At 55.7% G+C, this 13780-nt stretch overlaps 1 protein-coding gene across 12 annotated transcripts in view; it reads left to right on the top strand.

Moving 5' to 3' along the window:
• Window positions 1-13780, top strand: part of TNS1 (tensin 1) — a 221249-nt gene that overhangs the window by 106242 nt on the left and 101227 nt on the right. For 11 of the 12 annotated variants that reach the window (XM_070422098.1, XM_070422097.1, XM_070422100.1 and 8 more), the window contains one exon: window positions 7470-7511. Coding sequence is in view for 2 of the 12 variants with exons in the window: in XM_070422104.1 (XP_070278205.1) it covers window positions 7470-7511 (42 nt within the window). In the remaining 10 variants the exon portion in view is untranslated. Of the gene's footprint in view, window positions 1-7469; window positions 7512-7607; window positions 7631-13780 lie in introns of those variants that run through there. The other variant, XM_070422108.1, reaches the window with a different exon arrangement.

Here is a 13780-nt window from a genome sequence, read left to right as displayed (position 1 = left end):
TGTGTATGAGTATGAGTGTGTATGTATGTGTGTGTATGAGGTGAGTGTATGTGTGAGTGTGAGAGTGAGTGTATGAGTGTGTGAGTGTGTGAGTGTGTGTATGTGTGAGTATGAATGTGTATGTGAGTGTGTGTGTGTGTGTGTGTGTGTGAGTGTGTGAGTATGAGTGTGTGTGTGAGTGTGAGTGTGTGTGTCTAGAAGTCTGGAGGTGTTTGCCTATAGAGGATCTCCCTGTCCGGAAAGCCTGGGTGTGAGTGTATTTCAGGACCTGGGGGTTGGCAGTGGGCTGGGGTGGCCAGTGAGGGCAGTCTGAGAGGAGGGTCCCCAGACAAGAGGGAGGATGGGGGAAGAAGGGGCTGCTGGAGCTTGGGAAACAGGTTGACTAGGTCAGTGGTCCAAGAGGCATGAGGCCCAGGAAGATTTCAGGGAGGGGGGAGGGGCTGGGATAGTGGGTGCAGTGCCCAGGTTGGCCCTCTTGGACTCCCCTGTGTCTTGTCTGCCTCCATTTCTGAGTTGGAACCTGTGCTAGGTTTGGGGAAAGGGCCAGGCCCCCTCCTGCCCCTGCTGGCCCCCTGGCTCTGGAGGGGACTTTGGGCTGGGACATGCCTCCCCACTCAGCTCAAGGTGTCCCTGGGAACAGGCCCCTTCTTGCCTCCAGGAACTACATGCACTTCCTTTCCTGATCCCGAACAGAACTATATAAGGGAAGGAAAGAGCCAAGCAGGCTGGGAGCAGCTCTGTGAGGACAGGCTGCCTGGAGGGGCGGGCACAGTCCTGGGGAGGAAATGGAGCCAGGGCAGTGGCCACTTCCCCAGGACCCCCTGCCCAGGGCCTGCTGACCAGCCTGGGAGGGCAGTGTCTTTGAGCCAGGCTGGGGCTCTTCCCCTTGGGCCCCTGGCCTTGTCCTTGCCCCTGCCCTTCCATTCCCCAAGGCCGAGGGCACTTTGTAGCTGCCTGACTGTTGAGCACCCTCAGGTCCTGAAGGGGGTACACACTCACCTCTCACTTGGTTCCCGAGCCAACCCCTGGTGCCCTTGGCTGGGCCTCCCACCCTGCCCTTGCCCAGCTCACAGGGGCCACAGGGGTCTTCCTCATAAAGCCCAGTGGACTTGTACTGTGACTCTGAGGTGCTGGACTGTCCACAGACGAGGGGTGGCTGAGTCCCTCTGGGATCATTGTCTGTATTATTCTTTTAAAAATATTTTTATTGATTTCAGAGAGGAGGGGAGAAGGAGAGAGAGATAGAAACATCAATGATGAGAGAGAATCATCCTTTGGTTGCCTCCTGCACGCCCCCTACAGGGGATCGAGTCTGTAACCTGGGCATGTGCCCTGACCAGGAATTGGACTGTGACCTTCTGGTTCATAGGCCGATGCTCAAACACTGAGCTACGCCGGCGGGGCTATCTGCATTATTCTCGATCACCCTGGTGTAGCCTCAGTGACCAGGACTCAGAATGGCCATGTCCTGGTCACGGGTTCCCCGAGTGTGGTCCAGAGGGTGAGCAGGCAAAGCTGTGGGCAGAATCAACTGCTCTGCGAAGGGCAGGAGGCAGTCGGGAACCACCTACCCTGGGAGTCGGGGAGAGGTACCCTCCATGCTCTGGGTGTGGGGAGAAAAGTAGAGGCTGGAGGGGGTCTGCCCAAATGTGTGTTTGGTTGGGGTGGGGATGTAGGCCTCTAGGTTTTAGGGTCCCCGATGGACCCTTGTCGCTGAGCTTTGGGGCTCCTCCTCCCCACTTTCTTCTTCCCCGCTTGTTATTAGAGTTCCTGCCCATGTCCTGCTTACCTTAAGCTCCCACCCTTCACCTCACTTTGTTGCTGGGCATGCAGAGCTGCCCACGGTCCAACTTGGAAAGAGAGTTTGTGGCCAGTCTTATTCTTTATCTCCTTCAATATGCCCTTCGGTGCCCTCTCTTCCTCCTCGTCCCCCACTCTGTGTCCCAGCCAAATGGGGTTCTCTGACACGTGAAGCATTCCCACCTCCATGCCTTGTGCATATGGGAGAGCCCGGGACTCATGATGGGAACTCCCAGGTGCTGGACTGTTCCCAGACCAGGGTGGCTCTCTCCCAGTCACCGGCCAGTGCAGGCTGAGTCGAGATGCCCTTCCCCATCTCCACCTTTCAAAGCCTTAGCCACATCCCAGGCCCTGAGCAAGCCGCCCAGGCTTCGTGATGACAGTGAACGATGGGCCTCCCGCCCTCACAGGACTTACAAGGCAAGCGGGTGAGACATCAGCGACAAATGAAAGTGCTGCGTCCTGGAGGCCTGCCTCAGGGGCCCCACCTCCGTGGAGCCTGCCCAGGGCCCCCGAATGCTCTCTGGGCTCTCGCAGCCCCGGGCACCTCTGCACAGTGTGTGCCTCTCTAGCCGTGGAGGCAGGTGGCATGCTGAGAAAGAGGGTTTGGAGTCGGGCTGACCCAGGTGGCAGTCCTGGCACTGCCACTGCCACTTGGTAGCTGTGCACTGTTGGAGCTCACAGGACGTTGTGGGCACTGCTGAGCTCCTGTAAGATGAGGAGACAGCAGCCTACCTCAGGGCTCAGGAGTGAAGGGTAACACGTGAGTGCCGGCACAGGGAGTGTGCAAACAGTTTAGCAACTGCCGCCTTCTACTCCGGCCAAGACTGCTTTCCACGTAATCACCCCCATAAAGGCCCTATCTCTAAATACAGTCATAGTCAGAGGCACGGGGGGTAGGAGTTTTTTGGGGGCACATAATCAGTCCTTAACACTAAGTGAAATAAGCCAGAAACCAAAAGGCAGATATCGTCTGATTCCTCTTATCTGCGGCACCTAGAATAAGCAACTTCGTAGGGACAGAAAGTAGAGTAGGGGTTCCAGAGGGGGGTGAGGAGGGTGGGGCGTTCTTGTTTAATGGATGTGGGGCGTCTGTTTGACATGATGGGAACATTCTGAGCTGGGTAGTGATGGTGGTTGCATAGCACTGCGCCACTGAATTGCACACTTAGAAATGGTTAAAATGGTAAATTTTATGTTATGTACATCTTACCACAATTAAAAAAAAAGACTAACAAGAGTGAGGGGGGTGGGGAGAACGTTTCCATTCAGGACTGTAAAAAGTGCTGGATTCAGAGACTCAGCTGGATTCTAGTTTTGTCTGGGGACAAAGCTTCCTTGTCTAGTCCAGGGGGTTGGGGGGGTTGGGCATAGGTGTGGGAGCCCCTCTGTAGGGCATGGCAAGTTTAGAAGTCTGGGGTTTGAGGTGGAGTGTCAGCCAATTGGATACCAGGTCCTGCCACTTACCTAGTAGTGAGGTTATAGGCGCAGTGCTAGGTGGTGCCTGGGTTTCCTCTTACTCTGCAAGGAGCAACGCGTGGAGCCCACAGACCAAGGTTTCACCTGCAGCTCCCCTCTTCCCAGCTGACTGACCAGGGGCAACTGCCATGACCTTCGAGCCTCCTTTTCTTCATCTGTATAATGGGAGCAAAATGACTGGGACTGAGGATCTCAGAGAGATCAGACATATGGCAGGATTAGGCTTCCTGCCCTGTGCATACTAGTAGTAGGTGCTTAACAAATGGCAGTGAATTTTAGTACCAGTGGTTAAGTTGCCTTTCTTCCTCAGGCCTTGAGTCTCTTTCATCTTTCCACAGATATTTAGTGTGCACCTACTATGTGTTGGGACTAGTGTGGTGAACAAGACATGTTCTCTGCCTCATGGCACATGTTTTTTATAGGGGGAAACAGATTATAGACAAGGAAACAAACACATCTGTAATTGCGAATTGTAATTAGGTCTGTAAAGGAAGAGATATGGGTGTGTGTGTGTGTGTGTGTGTGTGTGTGTGTGTGTGTGTGTAACTTAAGGGAGTCAGGGAGGGCCTCTCTGGGGTGGTGACATCGAAGCCAAAGCCAGAAGGATGGGAAGGACCCAGCTATGCTCACAGCTGGGCTAAGAGCATCTCAGGCAGAGGGAACAGCATGTGCAGAGGCCCGAGGAAGAACAGAGTTAGGTGTTCAAGGCACTGAGAGGAACTCTCCGTTATGTGTGGCTTTGGGTCCCGGACAAGGAGGGTGGGTACAGAATGACAGTGGAGAGGAGAGCAGGGCTGGGTCATGCAGGCAGCTCCCCGCCTGGGCTGGCTGCTGGCTGGCGCTTTAGACCCTCATGTCCTGGGGTGGGGGAGGTGGGGCTCCAAGGACACATCCTTGTTGTTGGCCTTGTGCCCAGGGACTTTGGAAGTTCAGAAAATACTGGTGGGGGCTGACGAATGCCAGGCCTCGGCCCTGGCCTGGGCCTGGTAACACTCACCTCCTGGCTGCAGCCCCAGCTCTCCCTCACAGGCTCTGGAGCCAGACTGCCCTGCTGCACTGACCTGGGGCACATCGTTCCCTTTTCTGTGCCGTAGTTTCTTCATCTGTGAAATGGGGGTAATAACAGTATCTACCCCATACATTTTTCATTAGGATCAAGTGAGTCCAAGGAAAGGGCTCAGGACAGTAGCTGTCACAGAGCTCCGCTCCTTAAACTGTCACTGCTGTCGTTGTGAATGGCTCCGTGGAAAGTAGTGTTTACCGGAGAGTCAGCACAGGGGGCAGAGAGGGTATAGGGCATGCCTCTTCCTGGAGCCAGACTGCTGGCTTGGCAGCCGGGCTCCTCTGTGGGACAGCTTGTTCACCTCTCTGTGCCGCAGTCTCCTCATCCACAGAATGGGATGCTCAGGGTTGCTGTGAGAATTGGAGAGTTAATTTACGCAAAGTGAAGAACAGGGCTGGCCTGTCACAAGTGTGATGGGAGTAGTGGCTGTGCTGCTGTTTTATTATTAGATTCTTCAGAGTTGAAAGACTGAGCCTCAGGCCCGCTCAGCCCGCAGTATGTAGGTGGGTCGTTGGAGGTACACATGGAGGAGGCTCACCTGAGACTGACTTCCTGGGTCCGAGCCCTGCAACGCTATGCTGCCAGCCCTGGGACTGGGCGGGTGGCAGGGCTGGCATCGAGAGTCCCTGCAGACCCCCTGGAGTCACCCCCTTTGCAGAGGGAGGACCCTTGCTTGGGTCCCCACGGGGCAGGGGGAGTGGTCACTGCTGACACCAGGAGTGTGGGGCCACAGGGCACAGGCCTCTGAGTGGCAGGGGGCCTTGGCTCTCCCTGGCACATTCCAGGTTCCTGAGAGGGTGGCCAGGGGCCAGGGTGCCGGAGGGAGGGAGAGAGCCTTTTAAGGAAACATTTCTCTGCTTAGAAAATAGAGAGAGAGAGAGAGAGAGAGAGAGAGAGAGAAACACACAACAAAGTTAGTGGTCTGTCCCGCAGGCTGGCTGGCATGCACAGCTGTGGGCAGAGGTGGAGGAGGTCTTGGGGGCACCCAGGCATCAGGTCCTCTAGCTGGGGGCCCACTGCTGCACCCCAGATCCAAGTCCTTAGAGGGTGACTCTCTGCTTAGGGCTGTCTGCCTCTGGGGGTTGGAAAGAGACGTGGGGTCCCTTCTTTGCCTTTGGGTGGTGCTGGGAGAGAGACCCTCCCACTTTTCTCTGAGGATGCCTGCCCATTCTGCCCCTGCCCAAAATGTATTTGTAACCCCCTCACTTCCCCAACCCAGTCCCAAATGGAGAGTGGAAACCCACCCTTGTGTAAGGAAGAAAGGACCGGAGGGCACTGTCCAAGGGTGACAGCAGGAATGGCGAGAGAAGACCCTGGGGGCCTGGCCTCATCAGGTGAAACCTACAAGCTCCAGACTGGGGTTTGGGGCAGCAGGTGGGAGGAGAGAGGGAAGAAGCCATTGCTAGATGCAGACTCCTGCCCTGACCCTGGCAGGCAGGGCAGTGTCCCCCTGGCTGAGACCTTGTCTGGTGGGCAAGGCGGGCAGGGAGTCCTGCAGGCCACAGTCACCTCTGGGACCTTCCCTTCCTCTGGTCTCTTCTCCTGGCACCCTCCACCCCACCCCTTCCACTGATCAGCTGTGTGACTTTGGGCAAGTGTCTAACTTCTCTGCACCCCCTGCACCTCAACCAGAGGTATAACAGTAGCTTTGTGTGGGCAAAGCACTGATATTAATGACTGTCATATAGTACATATTCTGTAAGACTTAGATGTTGTTTCTATTTTTGGCTTTGTATGTGATTTTCCCACCAGTCCTAGGATAAAGTTGTGTACAGGGTGATGGACACTTTGCTGGAGAATGGGTGGGGAGGCGGGGAGCAGGTGGGGGGACAGGGAGCCTGTAGCATGGCTGAGTCAAGAAGCAGAGATGCTTTCAGCCTCTCCAGCCTCCCAGGGTTCAGGGCACACTGTTATGTGGGTGTTGTCCCCTTCTGAGCTGGTGTGTCAGGCTGGGGTAACCCTTAGGCTGGTCAGACCACAGAACGGGTTAGATGGAGGGAGGGCCTGGCTAAGGGTGGCCTCTATGAACAGCCAGCCCCAGCCAGCGCTGTGGGCTGTCTCTGTCACTGCTCCACTGGGTGGTGGCTGGGGTGGGAGTGGGGGGTCTCCCACTCTCCGAGGAGGCAGCCACCCCCTCTTTGGCCATCCACAGCTTGTGACCAGACATCCTCATGCCCCAGGGAGAGCCTCCCCCTTCGTTCCCTCTGTGGGCCCCCTGCCTGGTGCTCGGGTCAGGAATGGAGCCAAGATTGAGGTATGAGCTCCAAGAAAAACGTGTCCCAGCTAGAAAAAAGGAACACATTGAGTCTCTGATAAAGGCCCCTGCTAATTGTCAGGGTAGAGGTTTGGCTGCCTGGCCTGGCTGAGGGATGTTATCTTAGGGTAGGAGCAATCCAGCCCTCCCTCTACCCCGCCTCCCTCTGTCTGGAGGCCCAAGTTGCCACCTGCCCCCCTCCTCCCCGGTCATCAGAGAGAAAGATGAGGATGATGATAAAATAATAGCTCACCCATAGAGGGTGCTTTCAGCTCTCCAGACCTCTGTGTTTATTAGTGACGGGTGGCTTTCTTTGGGAGAGCTGGCAGGGGCCCGTCACCCACCTGTTTCCCAAGTGCTTTGGGAAGCTGCCAGCTGCCTGCACTCTGACCTATGGGTGAGACACCTTGGCATTGGGGAGAACGAACAGGCAACTCTTCCCTTTCTAGAGACCTTAAATACGTTTTACAAAAATTCCAAACACATCTTACCATATTGCAGAAAATTCAGAAAATAGAAGAACAAAGACAATAAACCCTTATTGTTCTTACCATTTAATCCCGTTATGAAAATTCTGGTGCATTGACCTTCAGTCTTTCAGTGTCTGCATATTTCTACAGAATTTAAAAATAGCGATGTGCATTTCGTTTCTGCCTTTCGCAGCCCCCTCCCCACTAGCGGTGTTGCCTAAGTATTTTTCCATGTTGCCACATAATCTGCCAGTGAACTCTCAGGCTGCAGAGTGTCCATGTGTGTGAGTTGAGGGAAGGGGTGTCTCGCATGGAGGTGGTGGCTGTGGAATGATCTCAGGAGGCCCTGGTTTTCTGTAGGAATGAAAGATGCTAACCTTGCCTTTCTCTGTTCCTCCCACAGGTGGCTGCCCCCTGCATTCCTCCATCCAACCATGAATTGGTGGTGAGTGACAGTCCGTTCCCTACCCTGCCAGCCCCTCCTCCCCTCTGTCCTCTGCTCCCAGCTGCAGCTTACTTCAGATCCAAGCATGCTGGCAGCCCCCAAGGGTGCCGGGTAATTAGGTAAGGGGAAGGAGGGGGCCTTGTTCCGAGAGGCTGAAGCTGGACTGGGAGGAAATGAGTCATGAGGTCCCTTCTGATGGGATGCAGGGCCTCCTATTTCAATCTGGAGACTAAAGTCCTTGGAAAAAACCATAAAAGGGCATCTTGCCTGTCTGCAGGCCTGGCCAGGTGCCTGTTGTCCTGGAGCTTACAGAGCTAGGGGATGGCATCTCCTCCCACCCACTTGGTCCTGGGTCAGGTACCCTTCTGCTGGAGGCAGGGGGATGGACGGCATGACCCACAGGATTCATCTGCCTGGGCAGCTGCTCTCATTCAGGTGGCCTCTTCCACCTCCATGCTGTTTGCTGATTCTGCTTTTCTGCTCTTGGGTGTCCTCCACTCCTCCCTCCCTTCCCCAGTGGGGCTTCCAGAAAAACATGGACAGGACAGGGCTCCTGTGAGTTGTGGACTGATCCCAGCTGGGCTGATTGGAAACGTTGGGAGCTTTTCCCTCCTGCCCTCTCACTGCCTTCTTACCCTTCAGAGGCCCCTCCTGCACCTTGCCCAATGCTGGAGGCGGGCAGGGCCTGGAGGCTGGAGGAGAGGAGCCTGCATGCCTGCAGGTGTGTGCTTGTGCATGTGTGTGTGTGTGTGCAGAGGAGAGTCATGGAGGGGCCCTATGTCACAATTTGACCCACTGGTGCAGAGGGGCAAGTGACGACACGGATGTGTTTGGGGACCTGGGGGAGGGACAAGGGTGTCATGGGGTCTGGCAGTTACAGGTGTCTGCACACCTGTGCAGTGACCTGCCCTGCCTGGATACTGGAATCTCAGCCAGGCCACCTGGTCTTCTGCCAGGTGGCAATGGTCCTGTCCTGCCCTCTTTCTGGACTTCAGTTTCCCTTTCCGTCACAGAGATGGCTGAACTAGATGCTCGAGAGGCCTTCTCAGTGCTGATTAAGTATTCCCTCCATTCAGGGTTGTTAATGGAATGAATTAAAGTATGTGAAAGTGCTGGTGGCTCTTAGACGCCTCCTGGGCCCAGCACAGTGCCACTGCTCTCTGCACATGGGCTCAGGCCCTGCCAAATGTGTCCCTTCTTTGCAGCGGCCCCTCCTCCCTTCTGGGCCTCAGCTCTGCCCAGCTGTGCCACTCCAGATGTGGAGCCCAACTGTGCGGAGCCCAGTTGAAGGTCATCTGACAACAGCAGCGGGTGTAGGTGGGGGGCGAGCCGGGTGCTGCAGGGATGAGGCCAGAGTGTAGGCCTGGTTTGGAGCTGCCAGTAAGAAATCTCTCTGGGATTTCAGAGAGGCACTGTGGAGGGCGGGCAGGAGGGGTGAGGTGGGGTGAGCAGACCTCTCATCATTCCAACCCAACTGCCACTCTGCCCCCGAGAACAGAATGTCCTTGGCTGGTCTAGGACGGCTGGGGGGTCTGGGGTTTAGAGCTCTCCAGGCAGAAGCCAGATGCCTGGCCACCAGGAGTGAGCTTTGTTTATGTGAGGAAGGGTCAGGGGTTGGGACAAGAGGGAATGGTTGGCATTCCAGCTGGAGAGGTTGTGGTTAGCACCAGAAGGAGGGAGGCCAGGGAATCTTCTCATCTCTGTGATGCGCCCCACCTGTGCCCAGGCTCTGCCCTTCACGGAGGTTGGTCAGCCACCTGGTGGTGAAGTGGCTGTGACACCAGATTGTGCTTTCAGAGGTCCCCTCCGCCCCCCAAGTCAGAACCGACCCCAACAGTGGTCAAGAGCAGGGGAGTTCGACCACCTCCCTGTGGATCCCAGTTCCCTGTGACCTTGAACACATTGTTTAACCTTTCTTGACCTTAGTTTGCCTGCTGCAGATTGGGAGTTGGAAATACTACTTACCTTGTAAGGTTAAGAGAAGAAAAGGAGCAATTAGCCCGTTGAATTAGCATGTATTCAGGACCCTCCAATGGCTGTCCACTTTACTGGGAGTGAAAGTCCAAGGTTCTTCCATGGGCTCGCACAGCCTCCAGGAGAGTTTCCTCTCTGACCTCATCTCCCCCTTGCTCACTCCACTAGTCCTTCCTGCTGGTCTTTGACTAAACCAGTCAGGATGCTGCCTCAGGGCCTTTGCATTTGCTATTCCTTCTGCCTGGAATGCTCCCCCCCCCTGCCTCCCCCCCCCCCCCCCCAGATACCTCAGGGCTCTTTCCTTCCCTCAAGTGTCAGCATTTTCCTTCCCCCAACAACCTTATCTCCCTTCCCTGCTTTCTTTGCCTCCCAGCATGCATCGCCATCTGATAAGCCCTGAGTCTTATTTGCTTGTCTTGTTTAAGAGGCCCCCCTCTGCCCCCACCAGCATGTAAATTCCATGAGTAGGGATTTTTCTGTGTTGTGTTCAGTGCTGTAACCCTATGGTCTGGCACACAGTAGGTACTCAGTACGTGTTTATTGAGTGACAGGGAGACAGGCGTTCAGTGGAATGCCTGGTAGATTAGGTGCTCAGTAAACAGGACTGCTGCTGGGTGGGAGGCCTGCCTCCAGCTGGAAGCTCAGTGCTGTCCCTAGGGAGTGAGAAAGTGGCCCAGGCGAAATGGGAGAAAGTTTGGCTTCCCCCAGAGAGCACTTAGCACCTGTTTCCTCACTGAGGGCGAGGCAAGTGCTCTGAGCCGGTTCAAAGAGGGAGGAAAGGGCGGGCTGTATTTTTCCTTCCTTTTCCATTCTCTGCCTGCCCTTCAGCCTCAGCAGGCTGGACTCAGGCCTCCCTGCCCCCTCCCTCTTGCCTCACACTGTGTGTCTATCTGCCTGTCATATTTTCTCTATGTCCCCAGCTCACCCACTTTGCTTGAATCCTACCCGCCTGGGATCAGGACCATCATCCCTGGACATAGGATTTCAGCCCAGCCTCAGGGCCCCGCCAGCCAAACACACTTCCCAGCCTGTGCCAGGCCAGCCAGGGCAAAGTGGCTTAATCTTCAACCAGTGTTTTCGTCTTACTCAACAGATGTTGCTAAGGCCTTTGGTAGAAGGGTCTTGTGGTCACGTCCCTCCTGGGCTCCATGGGTGGGGGCAGGATGGAGAGGGAGAGCCCTTGTTTGCCGTGGACTCTCCTGATCCTTGGAAAGAGCTGAAGCAGCTTTTCTCAACTTCTGAAAAATAAGAGTCGAAAGGAATTTCCCGAGGGTGATAGCCAAACGAGTGGCCACCAAAGTCGGCCGGATGCTGAGCCCTCTGCACATGCAGCCTGGCTCCCGGGGGACCTGGACTGGGGGAGACGGGCCAGCCCCACGGAGGGGGCTTGAGATGTCCTTGTGAATCGGAGCGTGGGGGGGGGGGGGGTGTCTGACGGGGGAGTGATCACTTATGTTAGTTTGAACTTCAGGCCCTAATGAATTTCATCTGAGGACACTGAGGGTCCTGGGTGGCCATTTTGGGGGGATTCTTAAAAATGGAGCAAGGCCAGGAGAGATGAGCCTGAGAAAGCCTTCAAAGAAGAGAGCAGTTCTGGGCATTGCCTTCCAAAGAGGATTCCCAGAGTGGTGAGGCGGGTGGACATCCTAGTTTGTGCAACAGCCAGAGTGGCTTAGTCTGGAGAGGGAAAATGTGGGGGGTGGGGGTGCAGAATGGGAGTGAGAACGTGCTGAAAGGGCAAATTTGCTTATTTTCTGTTGCTCTTCAAAGTGGAGCCTACTAGGTAGAGCTTCTATAGAGAGGAGGAGAGTTGGGTTAAAGAAACAGCAAAGCTCTCTAACACCTACAATGGCACAGCGGGGGCAATCATAGCAGTCACTGTCACTTGGGACACATACTCACTGACACCTATTGGGGTAAGGCAGCTGCTGATGGGAGGTTGTCTTCCTGGGGAGTCTTGGGTGGAAGTCCTCAGGGCACACTGAGGTCCTGCCCTCAGATTGGGCTGTGAAGGGACATGGTCCCTGGAGGTCAAGGCATCCATGAATGTGCTGACCACCTGCCCTAGGACCCCCACTGGGAGAGGCCCCAGTCCGATGATGCGTCCTGCCCTTGGGGGGACCATGCTCAGGGGGAAAGAGAGAGAGAGAACTATATTATGGAAACAATTAGTGCTCGGCTGGGGCGGTTCTGACCAGAGAGGTAGCCTTTGGGGTCCAGGGAAGGAAGCGATCCGTTTGTGCTGCAGTGGTTGAGAAAGTCCTATTCTAGTCCAATTTAAGATTTCAGCAATGGAAGAGAGGAGAGAAGAAGGAGAGAGGGCCTTTCAGAAGGTGGCAGAGCTGACGTAGAGAAGGGGCAGGGCCTTGGTACGAATTACCAAGACCGATGGGGACCAGGGCAAATCCAGTGTCCTTGCTGGGGAGACAAGAGGGCCAGGCCATGTTGCCTTACCTTGGTGGCCCTGGCTGGGGTGCTGGCGGGAACAGCCTGAGTGGGAACAAGCATGGCATTCATGGTGAGCAGAGAGGAGGTGTGAGCAGATAGAGAGGAGAGAGGGGAAGGCAGTGGAATCCACCCAAGGAGGAAGGGGCCACATAAGGGAGGAGTCCAGAAGTCATATTGGGGAACTTGAACTTGATGAGCTAAGCACTAAGAGCCATTATGGGTCCTTGAGTGGGGAAATGACCTTAAGCAGGGTTTGAGAGCTGGGAGTCAGCTGCCAGCTGTGGGGTGTGGCTCGGCGGTGAGGGGGCTGCCAGGAGGAGGGCTGGGGACATCAGATGAGGCTGGTACAGGTGCTCAGCGTGGGCGAAGGCGACCAGAGGGGCCTGGAGGAAGGGCCTACGGAAGCACAGACTCCCAGTTCCCTGGCTGACAGGTAGAACGGCATCCAGGGGGGAGGCTGGCAGGAGGAGGCGAGAAATATTCCAGTCTGGCGAGCATGTGTGAGCGGGTGGGATGGGAGTGCCCACAGTTGCCCAGCCTCAGCTGGGAGCTGGGTGCTGGTCCCTCCGGGTGAGTTGAGAAGGGCCTGAGGACAGGAGTGGGCTTGCCCAGGCCCCTCCCCGGGAGGTGTAGGAAAATCAGGCATCACATTTCATTTATCACATCCAGCCTGTTCTTTTTCCCTGGTGGCCCTGGCCTGCCTGGGAGAGGATGTGGCCCCTGGAGCAACTTCACCCACTCAGGGGACCCCGGCTGCTGGCCTCCATCCTGCCCTAGCAGGGTCTAGCCCTGCCTCTCTGTGCCCTCCCTCGAGCCCCTCACCCTCCTGCCCCCATCAGTTCCCCCTCCTGGGATGGTAGGAAGTAATCTTCCCTGAGGGGTGAATACAGGCTTTGAGGGGCAGACCTGAGCTCCTATGGAGCTGGCCAATCTCCCCGGAGACTCAGTCTCCTCATTTGCCAAAAGGGGTTCAAAGTGCTCCGCCCGCTGCTGCTGTAGCCACTGCTGTAGTTGTTTTTGTTATTATCTGTTGATGGTCCCCCCCCAGACAGGCTGTGGGGTGTATAATGTGCCATCCTTGCCACGCCCCCTCTAAGTGCCCAGTAAATGGTGCTGCCCTGCCCTTCTCTCTTGCTTTCAGCCCCCTCCCTTCATCTGCTTAGGGTTCTATTTTTAGAACAAGTGAGCCTGGAATAACCTCCTCTGGGTTCTGGGGCTGAGGACATTCCAGCCCCCATGGCCCCACCCGCCAGCTCCCTTTCCCTCCTAAATGGTTGCGCTGCCGTGACCTCACAGTTCGTCGCCATGGCAGCAGATGTGATGTCACAAGGTCTTTTGACCTGAAAAATTGTCCAGATTCCAGGCCTCCCAGGGGGCAAGAGTAGAAAGAGCTGGAGGGGGGAAGGGGAGAGGGTGTGAGGAATTTCTGGACGGAATGTTCCTCTGGAGGCTGAGTCCGCATTCTGCGCCAGCCCCCTCCCCCCAGCTCCAGGCTTGGGCACCTCCCCCACCGCTATGGCCCTCTGTCTTTTCCTTCCTCCAAAACAGCAGCCCACAGATACATTTTTTCCCAGCCCACCCTCCCTGCAGGCTGTCAGCATGTCCTACTGCATGAACCTCCGTGCTGTCATCTCAGCCACCCCAGCCTCTGCAGAATGGCCCTTCCTGGGGCCCATACAGTTGGCAGTGGGTAAATGCAGGCATGGAGAGGGCATGCATGTCTTTTTTTTTTTTTTTTTGGCTTTTTAAAATTTATTGATTAAGGTATTACATATGTGTCCTTTTCCCCCCATTGTCCTCCCCCCTCCCCCCGACCCTGCGGCATGCATGTCTTTTTGGGGGAAAAA

The sequence above is a fragment of the Myotis yumanensis genome, unplaced genomic scaffold (genome assembly GCF_028538775.1).
Source record: "Myotis yumanensis isolate MYYU_CA2020_CCGP unplaced genomic scaffold, mMyoYum1.0.hap1 SCAF_8, whole genome shotgun sequence".
Classification (NCBI taxonomy): Eukaryota; Metazoa; Chordata; class Mammalia; order Chiroptera; family Vespertilionidae; genus Myotis; species Myotis yumanensis.
Note: the sequence above shows the minus strand (reverse complement) of the source record. Positions and strands in the feature narration are given on the sequence as shown.